The sequence below is a fragment of the Bombyx mandarina genome, chromosome 10 (assembly GCF_030267445.1).
Source record: "Bombyx mandarina strain Sakado chromosome 10, ASM3026744v2".
NCBI classification, from domain to species: domain Eukaryota; kingdom Metazoa; phylum Arthropoda; class Insecta; order Lepidoptera; family Bombycidae; genus Bombyx; species Bombyx mandarina.
This window is the reverse complement of record NC_143217.1, coordinates 9315150-9329543: the sequence shown is the minus strand read 5'-3', so window position 1 is coordinate 9329543 and position 14394 is coordinate 9315150. Positions and strand designations below refer to the sequence as shown.

The 14394-nt window shown below is 39.7% G+C and overlaps 1 protein-coding gene across 2 annotated transcripts in view; it reads left to right on the top strand.

Moving 5' to 3' along the window:
• Positions 1-14394, top strand: part of LOC114250604 (receptor-type guanylate cyclase Gyc76C) — a 33642-nt gene that overhangs the window by 12324 nt on the left and 6924 nt on the right. For both annotated transcript variants that reach the window (XM_089730606.1, XM_089730605.1), the window contains 6 exons: positions 1292-1493; positions 4947-5144; positions 5233-5298; positions 5418-5658; positions 12230-12376; positions 13399-13592. In XM_089730606.1, coding sequence (XP_089586732.1) covers positions 1320-1493; positions 4947-5144; positions 5233-5298; positions 5418-5658; positions 12230-12376; positions 13399-13592 — 1020 coding nt within the window. In that variant the 5' untranslated portion in view covers positions 1292-1319. The remainder of the gene's footprint in view (positions 1-1291; positions 1494-4946; positions 5145-5232; positions 5299-5417; positions 5659-12229; positions 12377-13398; positions 13593-14394) is intronic.

Sequence of the window (14394 nt, the reverse complement as noted above, 5' to 3'; positions counted from 1 at the left end):
CAACTTGCACTGCAGCCCGAGAGATGTTGATTGAAAAAGGCTTCTGACAAAGTGACTTGTCCTTTTATAAGAATAGTCTTACGGTTCTCGAATGTTCTGCCTATAGTGCTGTGACAATCTCACCCTCGAACCACAGACAAGATAGGACGGTCACGCCATGCAGTGTCGAATAATTGCACTACGCAGTGCTTCATAATTATATATTTCCCACACTGCGCCACGTATACGCTAGAGGGCGTTAATTTAAAAAAAAAATTAATTTTAATTCTTCTAGCGTTACCTGTGAAACCTCGTTACAGAAGCCGAAACCCGTCGAAAGAAACAGCCGTCTTCTACCAGCGCAAAAACAGCAGAAAAAAATTATTACACGACTCGGAAACAGCCATACAGACCGGGTCGTGTAAAATAGTAATTCATCAAATGATGCTACTGACATTCTGTAGTAATCAAAAAATCTGCCAGGATACTGTCGTAATTTTCTAGCTGTACTGTAGAACTGACTTTCCCTTACTCTATTCACATTAAGAGGATCAATCCAGTGTATTCGTTTACGTTTCTTTTTATTATTATTTAAAGCTAAAAGTAGTGCGATGAGTATTAATTCTATCCAAGAGATTTGCCTGACTTGAGAAACACGAGACTACTGATTTATCTGAATTTTTAAGATATGTTTGAGGTAGCTTGTCGGACTTCAAATTATGAATTCCGCTCTGAATTCAGATAGGAATTCCGGATGTATGAGTCTACTCTCAGCGTGATGTCATATCACGCTAAGACATAAGCCTATAGCCATCTACAGTTTATAAAATTCACAATGAGCTCTAAATAAGCCAGGATCAACCTGTCATTCAACTGGCCCTAGAATAAGCGTATTGCCCTGTGTAAATTAACACTGTGTAAACCTTGTCGCGATAATCGTACTCGGTGTAATCTTGACTCTTTGCTGTCGTATTAATTTAGGCCGTGCGTGTGTTGTCTGGTCGGAAATAATTTCCGTTGAAAGAACAGTGAGCACCGTATGACCAATACTCTCACAGTTCGTGAATGTGTTCATAAGATGTTCAGGCTCATTAGATAAAGCGTAAATTGACTAATGGTTGAATTGAGTATAGGATTATGGTTCCTTGCTGTGGTGGCTGAGAGTAAGCATACGAAAGCAATAATTTGGTCAACATAACTACTACCATTAAAAATGATTGTTTTTGTTAATTCATTCATATATGTTGGTCAATTTATTTCTAAACATTTTATTGATTTTGTCGTTTGTTTATCTTAAATGTTTTTTTTTCAGGTGAAACTGTCACGGTGAAGGCGACGGCATGTGGCACGGCGCGCGGGTGTTGGTGTTCGCGGCGCTGGGCTTACTAGCTGGGCCTTCGCTTGCCCACAAGAAGTTCAATATCACCATTGGCTACTTACCGGCTCTTACCGGTGACTTGCGAGACAGACAAGGACTCACAGTCTCCGGGGCACTGTCGTTGGCACTTGAAGAGGTCGGTTCTTCGATGGCATTTGACATTACCGATTTTAATTTTTACAGCACATTTGAATAAAATTGTAGTCAGGTACTGTTATGTGTCTATGGTAGAATAAATGGATAGGTCAGAAACTTTTGCACAAGGTAAAGTAAATATTATTTTCTTCGGTTTTCGCGAGTCTTATTTCTTAACTAAAACTGCTCTTAAGGTTCGCTTTTATTACCTGCTTTTGAAGTTCCGAATACAGTACAGCAAAGCTTTCGTAGTCACGGGGAATTCTCAGACACGCTCTTGCAGGATAGCCGTCGGAGCACCATGGTTCCTAAGGAATGTGGATCTCCATGATGATCTGGAGCTTGACTCAGTCAGTAAGTATTTACAGTCGGCATCGTTGCGCCACTTTGAGAAGGTGGCACGACACGAAAACCCTCTTGGCCGCCGGAAATTACGTACCCGATCCTGTGGACCGAATGGTAAACAGTCGACGTTGCCCTAAACACTTCATCACGGATCCTCCCGGTCCATTAATGGTGCTTTTAGATTCCTCAAGCACCTCAGGCACTGAGTTTCTCACCGGATTTTCTCAGTAGTTCGCGTTTACGATCCGGTGGTAGGTTCTGCGAAGAACTGCTCTTGCTAGGGCCAATGTTAGCAACACTCCCGGTTTCGGCCCCGTGAGCTCAGAACAATTACCATTTCTAACCAGGGACTAATCAATAAGATGTTAGAAAATATGCTCAATTAAGGAGCCCTAGTTGAGCTACTTTAAAAGGGTAGAAAAGTTATGCCCAGGTGAAAAATAGGTACAAGCTGCACAGTTGGCAACCTTGAATCAACAAGGTACATGGACCTTGAACGCACCATTCCCCACACCAAAACCACGACCGGAGCAGCACAGTTCCCGATCCCTTCTACCTCATACGCAACCAGAACCCAACAAACACACACATCACAAGCTGCCCGGCGCAGGTAAGTCGTGCACCAGGGAGGCGCCCCGCCGCCACACACCCATCATGGTGGAGACGCTCCCAAATTGGTCCCGCCACATGGCGGCCATTAGGGAGCGCCTGGGGAAGGCCCCCTCTGTTCGCCCATATGGGACAGGCTTCCGATTTCTGTTGGCGTCGGCAGAGAAGTACAGAGTGGTCCAAGCCTATCTTGCCGGGGCCTCCCCCGCGGACAGTCCATTAAATGGTATTGTTACGCGTTGGAGGAGGATATTCTAGCGAAGGTGGCTATCCTTGGACTACTGTGTGTGGGCGAGCACATCGTGGCAGACTACCCGAGGCCGAGGGACGGGCTTTACACCTGTGCAAACTGCGGGAAGGGCCACGCCGCTGTTGACAAGCGGTGTGTAGTCTACCGCAGGAGGATGCGGATGTTGGGAATAACCGTCCCTCCTCCCGTGCCACCGGTCCTGCGTGCCGGCCAAGCCTCCCCCTCGCATCACGTCCATCTAAGAGCAAGGGTAAAAGCAAGGAAAAGTCTTTCCAAGCCCCGACCCTCTCCCCGCTCAACACCCAACGTGCCACGGTAGAAGCCAGCGCAACAGTGGCCACACTGATGGCAGAATCTAACTCACTACGACAGGCCAGTAAATCACACCCAGACCCCAGGTCAGTTACCATTACCGAAGGGCCCAATTAAATTCAATTCCAATGTCAACAAAAATGGCAAAACCGCAAAAAAAAAACAAAAGACCAAAGAAAGGAAAAAAAAAAGAAAGAAAAGAACCTGCCTTGTTGAAAGAGGGACCAAGTCGCCCCAAATACCCCAACACCTTCATCGGAGGTCAACACTATGGAAGCTTCAATCTCAAGCCAGCCTTCAGAGCCTAGGGCAAATGCACCCCAGACACAACCCAGTGCTCTGGGTAACACGCAGCCCCCATTAACATCCCGCCCACAACGAAATCGACGCAGTCGTCGGCAGGAGTCACAGCCTGCTGGTTTTGCTGCCTGACTCCTCTCGTTGTGGGAGAAACTATCCGAGGTGATCTCTGGAGTGATCCGTGAGGTCGCCTCAGGAGCCAGCCCCTTCGGGGCCCTGCTTTCGGGCATTTGCCGGTTGATTGCGCAGTTTAATGGCTAGCCATGAACTTCTTCAGAGTCGGTCTCTTTATTGCTGAAGGTCGTATCTAATTTGAAACGTTGACCACCCGATGCACAATGCTTGAGCCATGTACTGCGCATCATCTGTTGGAGTCCGACGGGATAGGGTCCCGAAGGTTGGAGATAATCCGACATCCGAGGATGACCTGCGGGTCATGCTCCTGGGCGAGACCAAACACAAGCCTCGACAAGATTTCAGGATGCCCAACTACTTCGTGTACTGACTGCACTGCGGCGCTCGTCAGGAGGGACGTGGTGCACGAGTAGCTTGAGCTAAGGCCTAGGGTCGACTGGTAATCCTTCACGGGACTGCTGGACGACCAATTCTTGTTTCAAGACTCGACCAAGCGACGACTCTGGTACCCAACGGAGGGCCCAGAGCAGGACTCCAAGTGCACCTCAAGACGTTAATTCGTCGGAAGAGGGCACTGAGGAAGCTCTGGGCGACACCTAATCTGTCCCAGGATCAAGCGCGAGCTAAATCGACTTGAGGATGAGCTGACGACCAAGATGTGGACTTTCCGGGGTGATTCCTGGGAAGGGGGACTGCTGGACGCGTCCAACAACCGTACAATGTCCCCTTCACCACATCTGTCGCCGGCTCACCCACAAGCCTTCCCCTACTTGTCCCTTGATGTACGAGGGAGGAAGTCGGTTTTTTACGTCGTTGGCTCGTGACGAAGTCCTGGCAAACTCGCTGGAGCAACAGTTCACTCCGAATGTCTCTGCACCCTCGATGGTTGCATTCTATCGGAAGGTGTCAGAGGGCGTAATCCAATTTCTTAAACCAGAATCGCCGGGAAGATGACGACTTAGTCACTTCCAGCGAGTTACGCCTCCTCATCAAATCGATGAAGAGGCGCAAAGCTCCCGGTGAGGACGGTATTCTTCCCCTCGCCATACAAAACCTCCCTCCTTCAATCGTGTCAGCAATGACAGATTCCGTTCTCCTGGTAGGACACTTCCCCGGAACTTGGAAATTCGACTAGATTATCGTCTTTCCCAAACCCGACAAGGACAGGAGAAGGCCCTCCAGCTATCGACCGATTACCTTGCTGTCGCACGTGGGCAAGTTGTTCGAATACCGTCACCATAGTATTCAAGCAAATATAGACCTTGAGGTGTTCATGCATTTATGCAGTCGCCTGTACGTTGCTACTTACTATCCACCTTAATAGTTCGTCAACGTTATGACCTACTTTGAACCTCAAAGTAACAGAACGGAAGAAGTACTGTTAATTTTTTCATATAATACAGCTAAGCTACGAATAAAATATAATAAGTTATTCGTAGCAGCTAAGTAATAGATTTTTTAAAATTTTTTTATTTGTTTAAATTGTAATAATACTGTTCATAGCTGAACAATGGAGTCGATCTGCTGCCGGATGTGGAGATTCAGTTGCAGTGGAACAACACGAAATATGACATGGTAACTTCCACCAGGCTCATCACCGAAATGAGTCGTGCAGGTGTAGTAGCCTTTTTCGGACCCGAAGGTCGCTGTGAAACTGAAGCCATAATTGCGCAATCCAGAAACTTGCCTATGATCTCTTACGTGAGTTATTTTAAATATAACAAACATGCTTTCCTTTAAATAAATGTTACGGATCAACGTAAAATTCTTAAATCAACTTATTTTTCAGAAATGCTCAGACTACCAAGTATCTAGGCTACCAAACTTTGCTCGATTAGAGCCTCCGGGCGTTCAGGTGGGTCTTTTATTTCTATTAAATCAACGCAGTGTGTTGTGAGTCAGTAATGTATGCATCATCAGTGGTTGTAAAGACAAAATAGATACGCTATGACCTGTTTTTGCGGCTGTTTTTAGGCGACAAAAGCGTTGATATCGTTGCTACGTTACTATAGATGGAACAAATTCTCTATATTGTATGAAGAATCTTGGACGACGGTCGCCCTGACGTTGGCGAACTATGCCAAGGACTTTAACATGACTGTAAACCATCAGAGTCCCGTCATAAATACTTTGAAATGTTGCGTAGAGAAAATGGCTTGCTGTGCACCCGGTTTCTGGTATCAGTTCATTCATGATACAAAAAACAAAACAAGAAGTAAGTACTTTATAATCTAAAATTGTTTCACAACCCTAATATTTAAAATCAAACATAATAAGTGCAATAGCGCATCTTCGTACAGCTTAGAGAGATCAAAAACAATTTTATTGTAATTTTTTGCCTTACGCGATTAATAATACGAATGATTCGTTTTATTTAAATAATAGGTTGGGGAAAAAGTTTCTTCGCATTTTTTATGAAAATTCACAACATTTTTTAATATAGTTTATTTACATTTAACTAGGTACCATGTAGGTACTATTTTTTTCGATAACTTTTTGCCAGCTTGTAGGTATGGACATGATCCCATTGCTATAGAAATTTTCGGGCTTCTGATCAAAATACTGCGACAATTGGTTTTGGCAGTCCTCTCGTGACGTGAACCTGACCTGCCTAAAGAATTCTGAAGAGACCGAAACAGGTAAAAATCTGAAGGTGCAAGGTCAGGATTATACGGTGGATGCATTAAAACCTCCCAGCCAAGTTCTCTTCATTTTTACTGAGTGGCTAAAGATGTGTGAGGTCTAGCGTTATCATGATGAAAAACCACACCCCTTCTGTTGATTAATTCCGGCCGTTTTCTCTCAACTTCTTGCTTTAATCTCATCAGTTGTTCGCAGTAGAGTTCAGAATCGATGGTCCCACCACACACACAGCATCAATTTGTTGCGAGTTAACCCGGGTTTCGCCACAGTCTATGAATCCTGACCGGCCTTTGACCACGACCTTTTTCGCACGTTCTTGTCGTACGTGACCCACTTTTCATCACCAGTTATTAGCTTCTTCAAAAATGGTTCGGTTTCATTACCTCGTAATAAAGAATCACAAATGAGTACACGGTTCATTAGGTTTCTTTCAGTGAGCTCGTGAGGTTCCCAAATATCGAGTACCCAGTTTTTTTCAAATGCGCCAAAACTGTTTTGTAGTCAATTCCCAGCTCTTCAGCTACGTTGTAACTACTGATATGCCGATCTTGCTCCATTTTTCAAAAATGGCATCCATTTTATCTCTTATCCGTAATAGGGCGGCCAGAGCGACGTGCATCTTTGACATTAAAATTTCCGGATTGAAAACGCTTAAACCAAAGGGGAATGCTCACTCTCCATAGTGTGCTGGGTCCAAGATGGACATCAAATATTACTTACTATAAAAATGGACTGTTTCAAATTCTTAAATGTATTAGATATCTAAAAAATATATTGAAATCGACGTCACTATTTTGAAAACAAAAAATAAATAAAAAATAGTTTTGAGGTTAATTTTCTATATAGATAAGTGTCGGATTGTGAGATACTTAAAGAACTTTTCTTTTCTTAATGTTTAATTTATTAATTATGATAAGAGAGATGTTCCTAAGGTATTTTTATCCAATGTAAGTTTTGAATCTCGGTTAGGTTAAAACCACAATTCATACAATGTTTTTCAGTCGTAGTGGGAAACGTTATTGATCGGTATCCATAATCGAATGTAGCTGTGATCCTTAACTTCTGAGCCAAAGTCGTCGTTGAAGGGAGGATAAAATCCATAAAACAAAGTCAGTAAAATAAGTCGAAGAAAAATCAAAACACATCCATTTTGAACGTAAGCACAAGCAGCAAGCGAACTGCGAAGTGTCAGGCAATCAGATTAAATTCAGTATTGTCAGTATAAAGAAAAATAAATATATCGATAATTTTTTTAAATAACCGATAGTTAATTTAATTTTTTTAATCTTATTTTTACGAGAACACATTATTTTTTATGTTTTTGTTTTAGTTGTACATATTTAAATAACAATACTAGTAAAGTTTTTTTTTTATTCCTTAGATGGGTGGACGAGCTCACAGCCAACCTGGTGTTAAGTGGTTACTGGAGCCCATAGACATCTACAACGTAAATGCGCCACCCACCTTGAGATATAAGTTCTAAGGTCTTAAGTATAGTTACAAGTTAATGTCCAATGGGTATGTCTTTAATGCTATTTTATGTGCTTAAAATCAATTAAAATCGATTTATTAACTCATTAATATAATACAAAACATATAAATAAAACATTTTCAGTATTTGAGAATACTTACGTTTCATTTATATACTTAAAATGTTTACTTATAGTCGGATTTTTAATTAGACGAAGCCAGCTGACAGTAGCTAATGTCACTTTGTGAAATAATGTTGCTATATTTAAAGTAATAGTGATGCGTTCAGTTCTCGTTCAATCACATGAATGAACAATGAGTGTGAAGAGTTAATCATTAATTTCAAACTATAAAAGAATATTATTTATATTTTACAATAAAATTGTATTAAAGTGCTCCAATATATGTTACTAGTAGTATGTAACTACAATCAGTTTTTTTATTTTCATTACATACCTATAATTGTTATATTTTATACATCTATAATTTCAACTATATGATGTATTGGAAATAGGACAGTCTTACAAGCTTCCTCGCAATGTTTTCTTAATGTTTAAAACACTCGGTATTCAGTACAGGTAGATACTATAAGAACATAATATTTCGTCGAAAACTCGTTGGTATGTACATAGCACGCCTAAAATACGAACCCCGTACCCGATATCGGCAATTCGGCACACCAACTATTCACTAGACAATCGAGGCAATTTCATTAATTCAAAAGTTTTTCAATCGTTCACTTTGTCACAACACTATTTTTATTTCATCAAAACCTGACAACACAGTAAACGTCAGTTTACTTCGTCTAATAAAAAATCCGACTATACTACGTAAAAGGTTTTGATGCTGGCAATATTTTCCCGCAAAAATCAAAAACCTTGTTTTTTCAATAGAGTTCTTTTTTTTAAACTACTTATTGTAAACTGTAGTGGCGTTCATTTGGAAGAAAGTAAATGCATATTTATTTATGACAAAATTAATGCACTAAGTATTTTTTCTCTAATCTATTGTCCGCTTTGGGCCTGAAATGGGCATTCCCCTTTGTGCTACTCTCACAGACACTGCACTAGGTCCATAAACATCGCAATTTTTTTTCGCGGCATGTGTTGCATTTTTACCTTTTTTGTAGTAAATTTTTAAAATGTATCGAGTTTCTTCAATAGATCACTCATCTTGACAGTACGAAAAATAAATAAAAAACACATTTTCCTAATTTGCATTTAGAATTATCTTTTTTTAAATTAAAACTTTTAATGATACCAAAACCAGCCAGATACAACAAATAGTATAGCCAAAGAGATTTTATTACAAATTCATACATATTATAATGCGAAAAGAGTTTTTTCCCGACCTTATGTGTCCCGTAAATTTTTAACAATTTCAAAGTACAAGAATTAATAATTATTGGAACGAAGTTCCTTACGGCAGGCTTGGAGGGGATAGGGATTTTGCTGCGCGACCGAACTGAAAAAAATGTGATAGTAAAACCGTAAGAAAAAATCCGTGGAATAAAACCGTTAAATGCGTGCGTGGAATAAAACCGTTAAATGAGACGTGCGCAGGCGCGACAGTCGCATACACAAGCGAGTAGTGTATAATACCTTTCTCTTTCTCCTTCTTTCTTTTCTTTCTCTAATCCCTTCTCTCTCTATTTAGTAATTATTTCTATTTCTATGTAATTTTATGTTGTCAACCAAAAATAAAGAGATATATTTTGTTATTTTAATTGATAATTTGAATTACAATTTTTTTTATTTTACGTAATTTATTATTTCCTAAAATACTGAATTTCCTAAATACTTTCCCGTACTTAAATAAAAACTAATCAGCAAAATTTAAGAGAAAAACCAAGCAAACGTATATAAAATTGAGCACCATTTCTTTTTTTGCAAATTGTGTCGATTCTACATTAGCCGAAGGAACTTCGTTCCTACCTGGTGTCCCACGACACCACATTTTTAAAATATTACTGTTACATATATTTTTTCGGAATGAAATATCCAAACATGGCTATAGCTTTTATGTCATTATTTTAACTTTTATCTCAAGAACGTCCTCATTTGAATAGTTTAAAAAGAATTAACTGTTATGTTCTCTCGATGTGAACGACAAACACCCATATCCGATTCTGTTTACCGGATGGTAAACAGTCGACGTCGCCCTAAACACGTCATTACGGATCCTCCCGATCCATTAACGGTGCTTTTAGGTACCGCAGGCACCGGTCACCGTCCTCACCGAACCTGTCGCTTGCGACGAAGGGCTCGATAAGTAAACTGGTGGTTTTTACTGGTGGTAGGACCACTTGTGAGTCCGCGCGAATAGGTAACACCGCCCTGCCTATTTCTGCCGTGAAGCAGTAATGCGTTTCGGTTTGAAGGGTGGGGCAGCCGTTGTAACTATACTGAGACTTTAGAACTTGTATCTCAAGGTGGGTGGCGCGTCTACGTTGTAGATGTCTACGGGCTCCAGTAACCACTTAACACCAGGTGGAATGTGAGCTCGTCCAACCATCTAAGCAATAAAAATAAAAAAACTAACCCATAGATACCGCCCACTGATTTTCTCGCCGGATATTCTCAATGAATCGCGTTTCCGATCCAGTGGTAGATTCTGCGAAGCACTGTTTTTGCTAGGACCAGTGTTAACAACACTCCCGGTTTGAGCCCCGTGAGTTAACCTACTCGCCCGGTTACGCTGACGTAGCCTCTCAAGGCTATCAGCTTAGGTAGGAAAAAAAAGAGACAAACATCTGTTTTTTCTTTGTGAATATTCTGTACATCTTGTTGCATAGGAATTTGTAGAAACTTTGTTTACTGCTTAAAAGTTTATCGAATGAATTGTAGGTTGTACAATCTGTGAAAGAAAGTACAGATTGCATTTAGTTTCTATATTATTTTTCGTTACCTTTTACTAACCCAAGTGGCTTTACATACATTTATGTAGACTAGATGTCCCGCAGTAGTCGAAATTCGACTATAATTGGAATTGTAAGTTTGTACACTATTATGATTGTATTTTATACTTCTATAATCACAAATTTCGCCAAAACAAACAAATATTGTTTGTCTTTATAAAAAATATTAATAAAGACGAACAATATTTAATCTATTCTCAATTTGACCACAGACGTCAAGAACAAAAGTTTGACAACAAAAAGTATGCATGCGTGTGTGCGTCAAATACATGTATGTAGTGTGTGTAGGTAATGTTTTCTTTATTGATTTAATGTATATTTTATGCACTATTTAAAAAAAATATTAGCATTGTGCACTTCTTCATTATAGTCTCTATAAGTGTGAAAAATTTCATACTCCTCCGTCCGCGCAATTTTCGTAAAAAGGGATACAAAGTTTTTGCTTCACGTATTAATATATAGATATATTAATATATAAGATGTCATTAGTTTCCTCTTATGCCGCTATCGAATCTCGATCTGAAATAAGTTTCAAACTCGCCTACTAACTTTAACGTAAAGTTGATATTTGATGGCGTATGTAGGATTCATCTAAGGTGGCATGTGTTTATTTTGAAAGCTTTATTGTATTAATTGATATGTATAAAAAACAACGAATTAAATTTTAAAATACCAAACTGTCAATATTTATGAATTAAAAAAATCGTTTGGTCTGGAAAAAAAAAAGTGCGTGTACGCGCGTAAGAAGTTATACGTTATTTTTATTAAATTTCTTTCTTTTTTTTATTTAAATTTTAATCAATTTGAAAAAAAATCGATTAAACAACATCGTCAAACACGCATATTGCACATCCCTTTTCTTGACATCGTATAAATTCGGTAATTCTCGATACGGTTCGCAAAGTTCACCTGCGGCTGTATTCAGACTCGCCAAGTTACGTCGGTCTTTTTTTTTTTTTTTATGATTGAGAGATTACTGGTGGCCCGAAGGCCTTTCCAGTTTCACCAGGACAGGTGGGCAAGCAAAGGCTCAGCCAGGAGGGGTGGGATTTGCTAACAGCTGCCCGAGCGCCTCCGAAGGAGACCTAACAACTCAAGAGCAATTGCTTCGCGAATGAATCTACTACCGGATCGGAATCGCAACCCACTGAGAAGATCCGGCGAGAAACTCAGCGGGCTGATGCATGGGCTAGGTTGCACGTCGACCTCTTTGTCGAGTTCGACGGGTACGGTTACTGGGGTCCCTAAGCCTGCTCCTAGTATTAGTTACGTCGGTCGTATTGTAATGAGCGATTTAGTGGGCAACTTCATTCTGTTAATTTTGTGTCACGGTGTGCACGCATCGTAAAATTTCACTCTCATCAATTTTTCATAACGCGCCTAAATAAGTATAACTTCAAAAAAATTAGTGAAAGTAATTCCATCGTATCGTTCTTTAAATGTTTATGTTTACAAACAATTTTCGAGGAACGGCGTAATTTTCGGAACTACATAATATATTCTGTCTGTTCATATGATTATTGCTAAATTTACGTGACGAAATAGCATAACAAAAATAAATTATATATATTATATAGGGTTGCTTCATTTCTGATTTAACAATCCCTTAATTGTAGCAGTAATACATATTTAATTGGAAATCAATAAAATGGGAGGGATATTAAAAAAAAAGTATGACATAGACACAAAAAAAAACCGACTAACGGTTATAGTGCATGTTGGATTTTTTTCTACATGACCGGTCTACATGTTTCAGTTTACGTTTTCCTTGGGTCGACTTCTGGACTAATAGAGATGATGACCGCCATGGAGTCGCTGCAGTTATTCGCGAAGGGCGAGTACATGGTTATATTCGTGGACATGATGACGTACTCTCTTAAAGACTCTGTCAAGTATTTGTTGAGTGAGTATACTACGATTGCTTGTGATGATAGAATCCATGGTCATATAATAATGTCTACTGTGCCGAGCTCCGAACAATGATAGCAAAACTTGCAGTGAAACAGCTCCGACTCAAGAATCGATCTTCACAATTATTGCTCTATGATAACGCGAGACCTCATACAGCCCGAGGAACCGTTTTAACTCGACAGGAACTGCAATTAGAAACCGTTCGTCACCCTTCGTACTTGCCAAACCTTGCTTCAACGGACTACCCTTTTTATCGTGATTTGGACAATTTTCTGTGTGATAAATAAAATTCTTCCCAGGAGGCTTCCCCCATAGAAGTCGTCGTGGCCTAAAGGATAAGACGTCCGGTGCATTCGTATATAGCGATGCAACGGTGTTCGAATCCCGCAGGCGGGTACCAATTTTTCTAATGAAATACGTACTTAACAATTGTTCACGATTGACTTCCACGGTGAAGGAATAACATCGTGTAATAAAAATCAAACCCGCTAAATTATAATTTGCGTAATTACTGGTGGTAGGACCTCTTATGAGTCCGCACGGGTAGGTACCACCGCCCCGCCTATTTCTGCCGTGAAGCAGTAATGCGTTTCGGTTTAAAGGGTGGGGCAGCCGTTGTAACTATACTGAGACCTTAGAACTTATATCTCAAGGTGTGTTGCGCATTTACGTTGTAGATGTCTATGGGTTCCAGTAACCACTTAACACCAGGTGGGCTGTGAGCTCGTCCACACATCTAGGCAATAAAATAAAAATTAAAAAGGCAGTACAAAATGCTTTCACACGGTTTGTAGAGTCTAGATCACCAGATTTCTATAGCAAAGGCATAAATGACCTTCTAATTAGATGGCAGCAATGTATAGATAACAATGGTAGATATTTTGATTAAATAAAAATGTTAAATGAAAAAAAACAATTTAATTTTTTTTGTACAAATCGGCAAATTCATACTATAGCCCCTCATATGTACGGATAGGTAATTGTATAACCTTCTTTTCCGAATTTCTTTTTCAGAAATCGAAGATCGTTTATCGTCGACATTAATATGTCCGAACACACCTGAATTTAAAAAGAGAGCCCAGTCGTTACTGGTGATAGCTTCGTCGGAACCATCCCCGGAATATGAAGAGTTTACAGCTAAAGTCAGGAGATACAATTCTCTAGAACCATTCAATTTTCCCGATGTCTTTGGCAGCAGGTACAATAAGGTACGTACATTTCATTATTATATACTAGCTTTTGCCCGCGACTTCGTCCGCGTGGAATACTTACTCTGTCATAACGCTAAATATTACCCGCCTCTTCATTTACGTAGAAAGTGATAATATTTTTGAACAATATCAACTTTAAAAACACCTTCACAAATAATGCTTTATTTTAGAACAAATTTGATTAGCATAAGAAACGTTGTATTGAGCCAAACTTAACATATAGACATATGCTGTCGCGGACATTTTTTTAGATCTTTTAAAAGTGAACAATGCTCTCATACATTATTTTAGCGAAACTTTAACTGTTTCCGCAGTGCACGCAGTGGAAGCTCTTAAAAGGGAAAGAAACCCCGATTCTGAAACATTCTTTATTGGTGTTCCGCTTGCATTGGTCTTAGCAATATTATATTATATAGCCTTCCTCAATAAACGAGCTACCTGACACTGAAAAATTTTCAAATCGGATCAGTAGTTCTTGAGATTAGCGTGTTCAAACAAACAAACAAACTCTTCAGCTTCATAATATTAGCATAAAGTATGGTTTGAATTGCTGTATTTAATTTACAATGATAAACAAGACGAAATACGATCGCTTGGCTTTATCAACTAGCAGCTACGTATTTTAAAACACTCATCTTTTTTTAGTTTGATTGATGGACGTTGTAATATAAAATATTCTTTAAAGTATTTGATTTTTACTAGTCCTTTTTTAGTATTAATTCGTGTCTAGTTTTTTTCTCTTTCTCGTGAGATATTTATTGGTCTCTTGAGTATCGAGATAAATTATTTAAAGAGATAC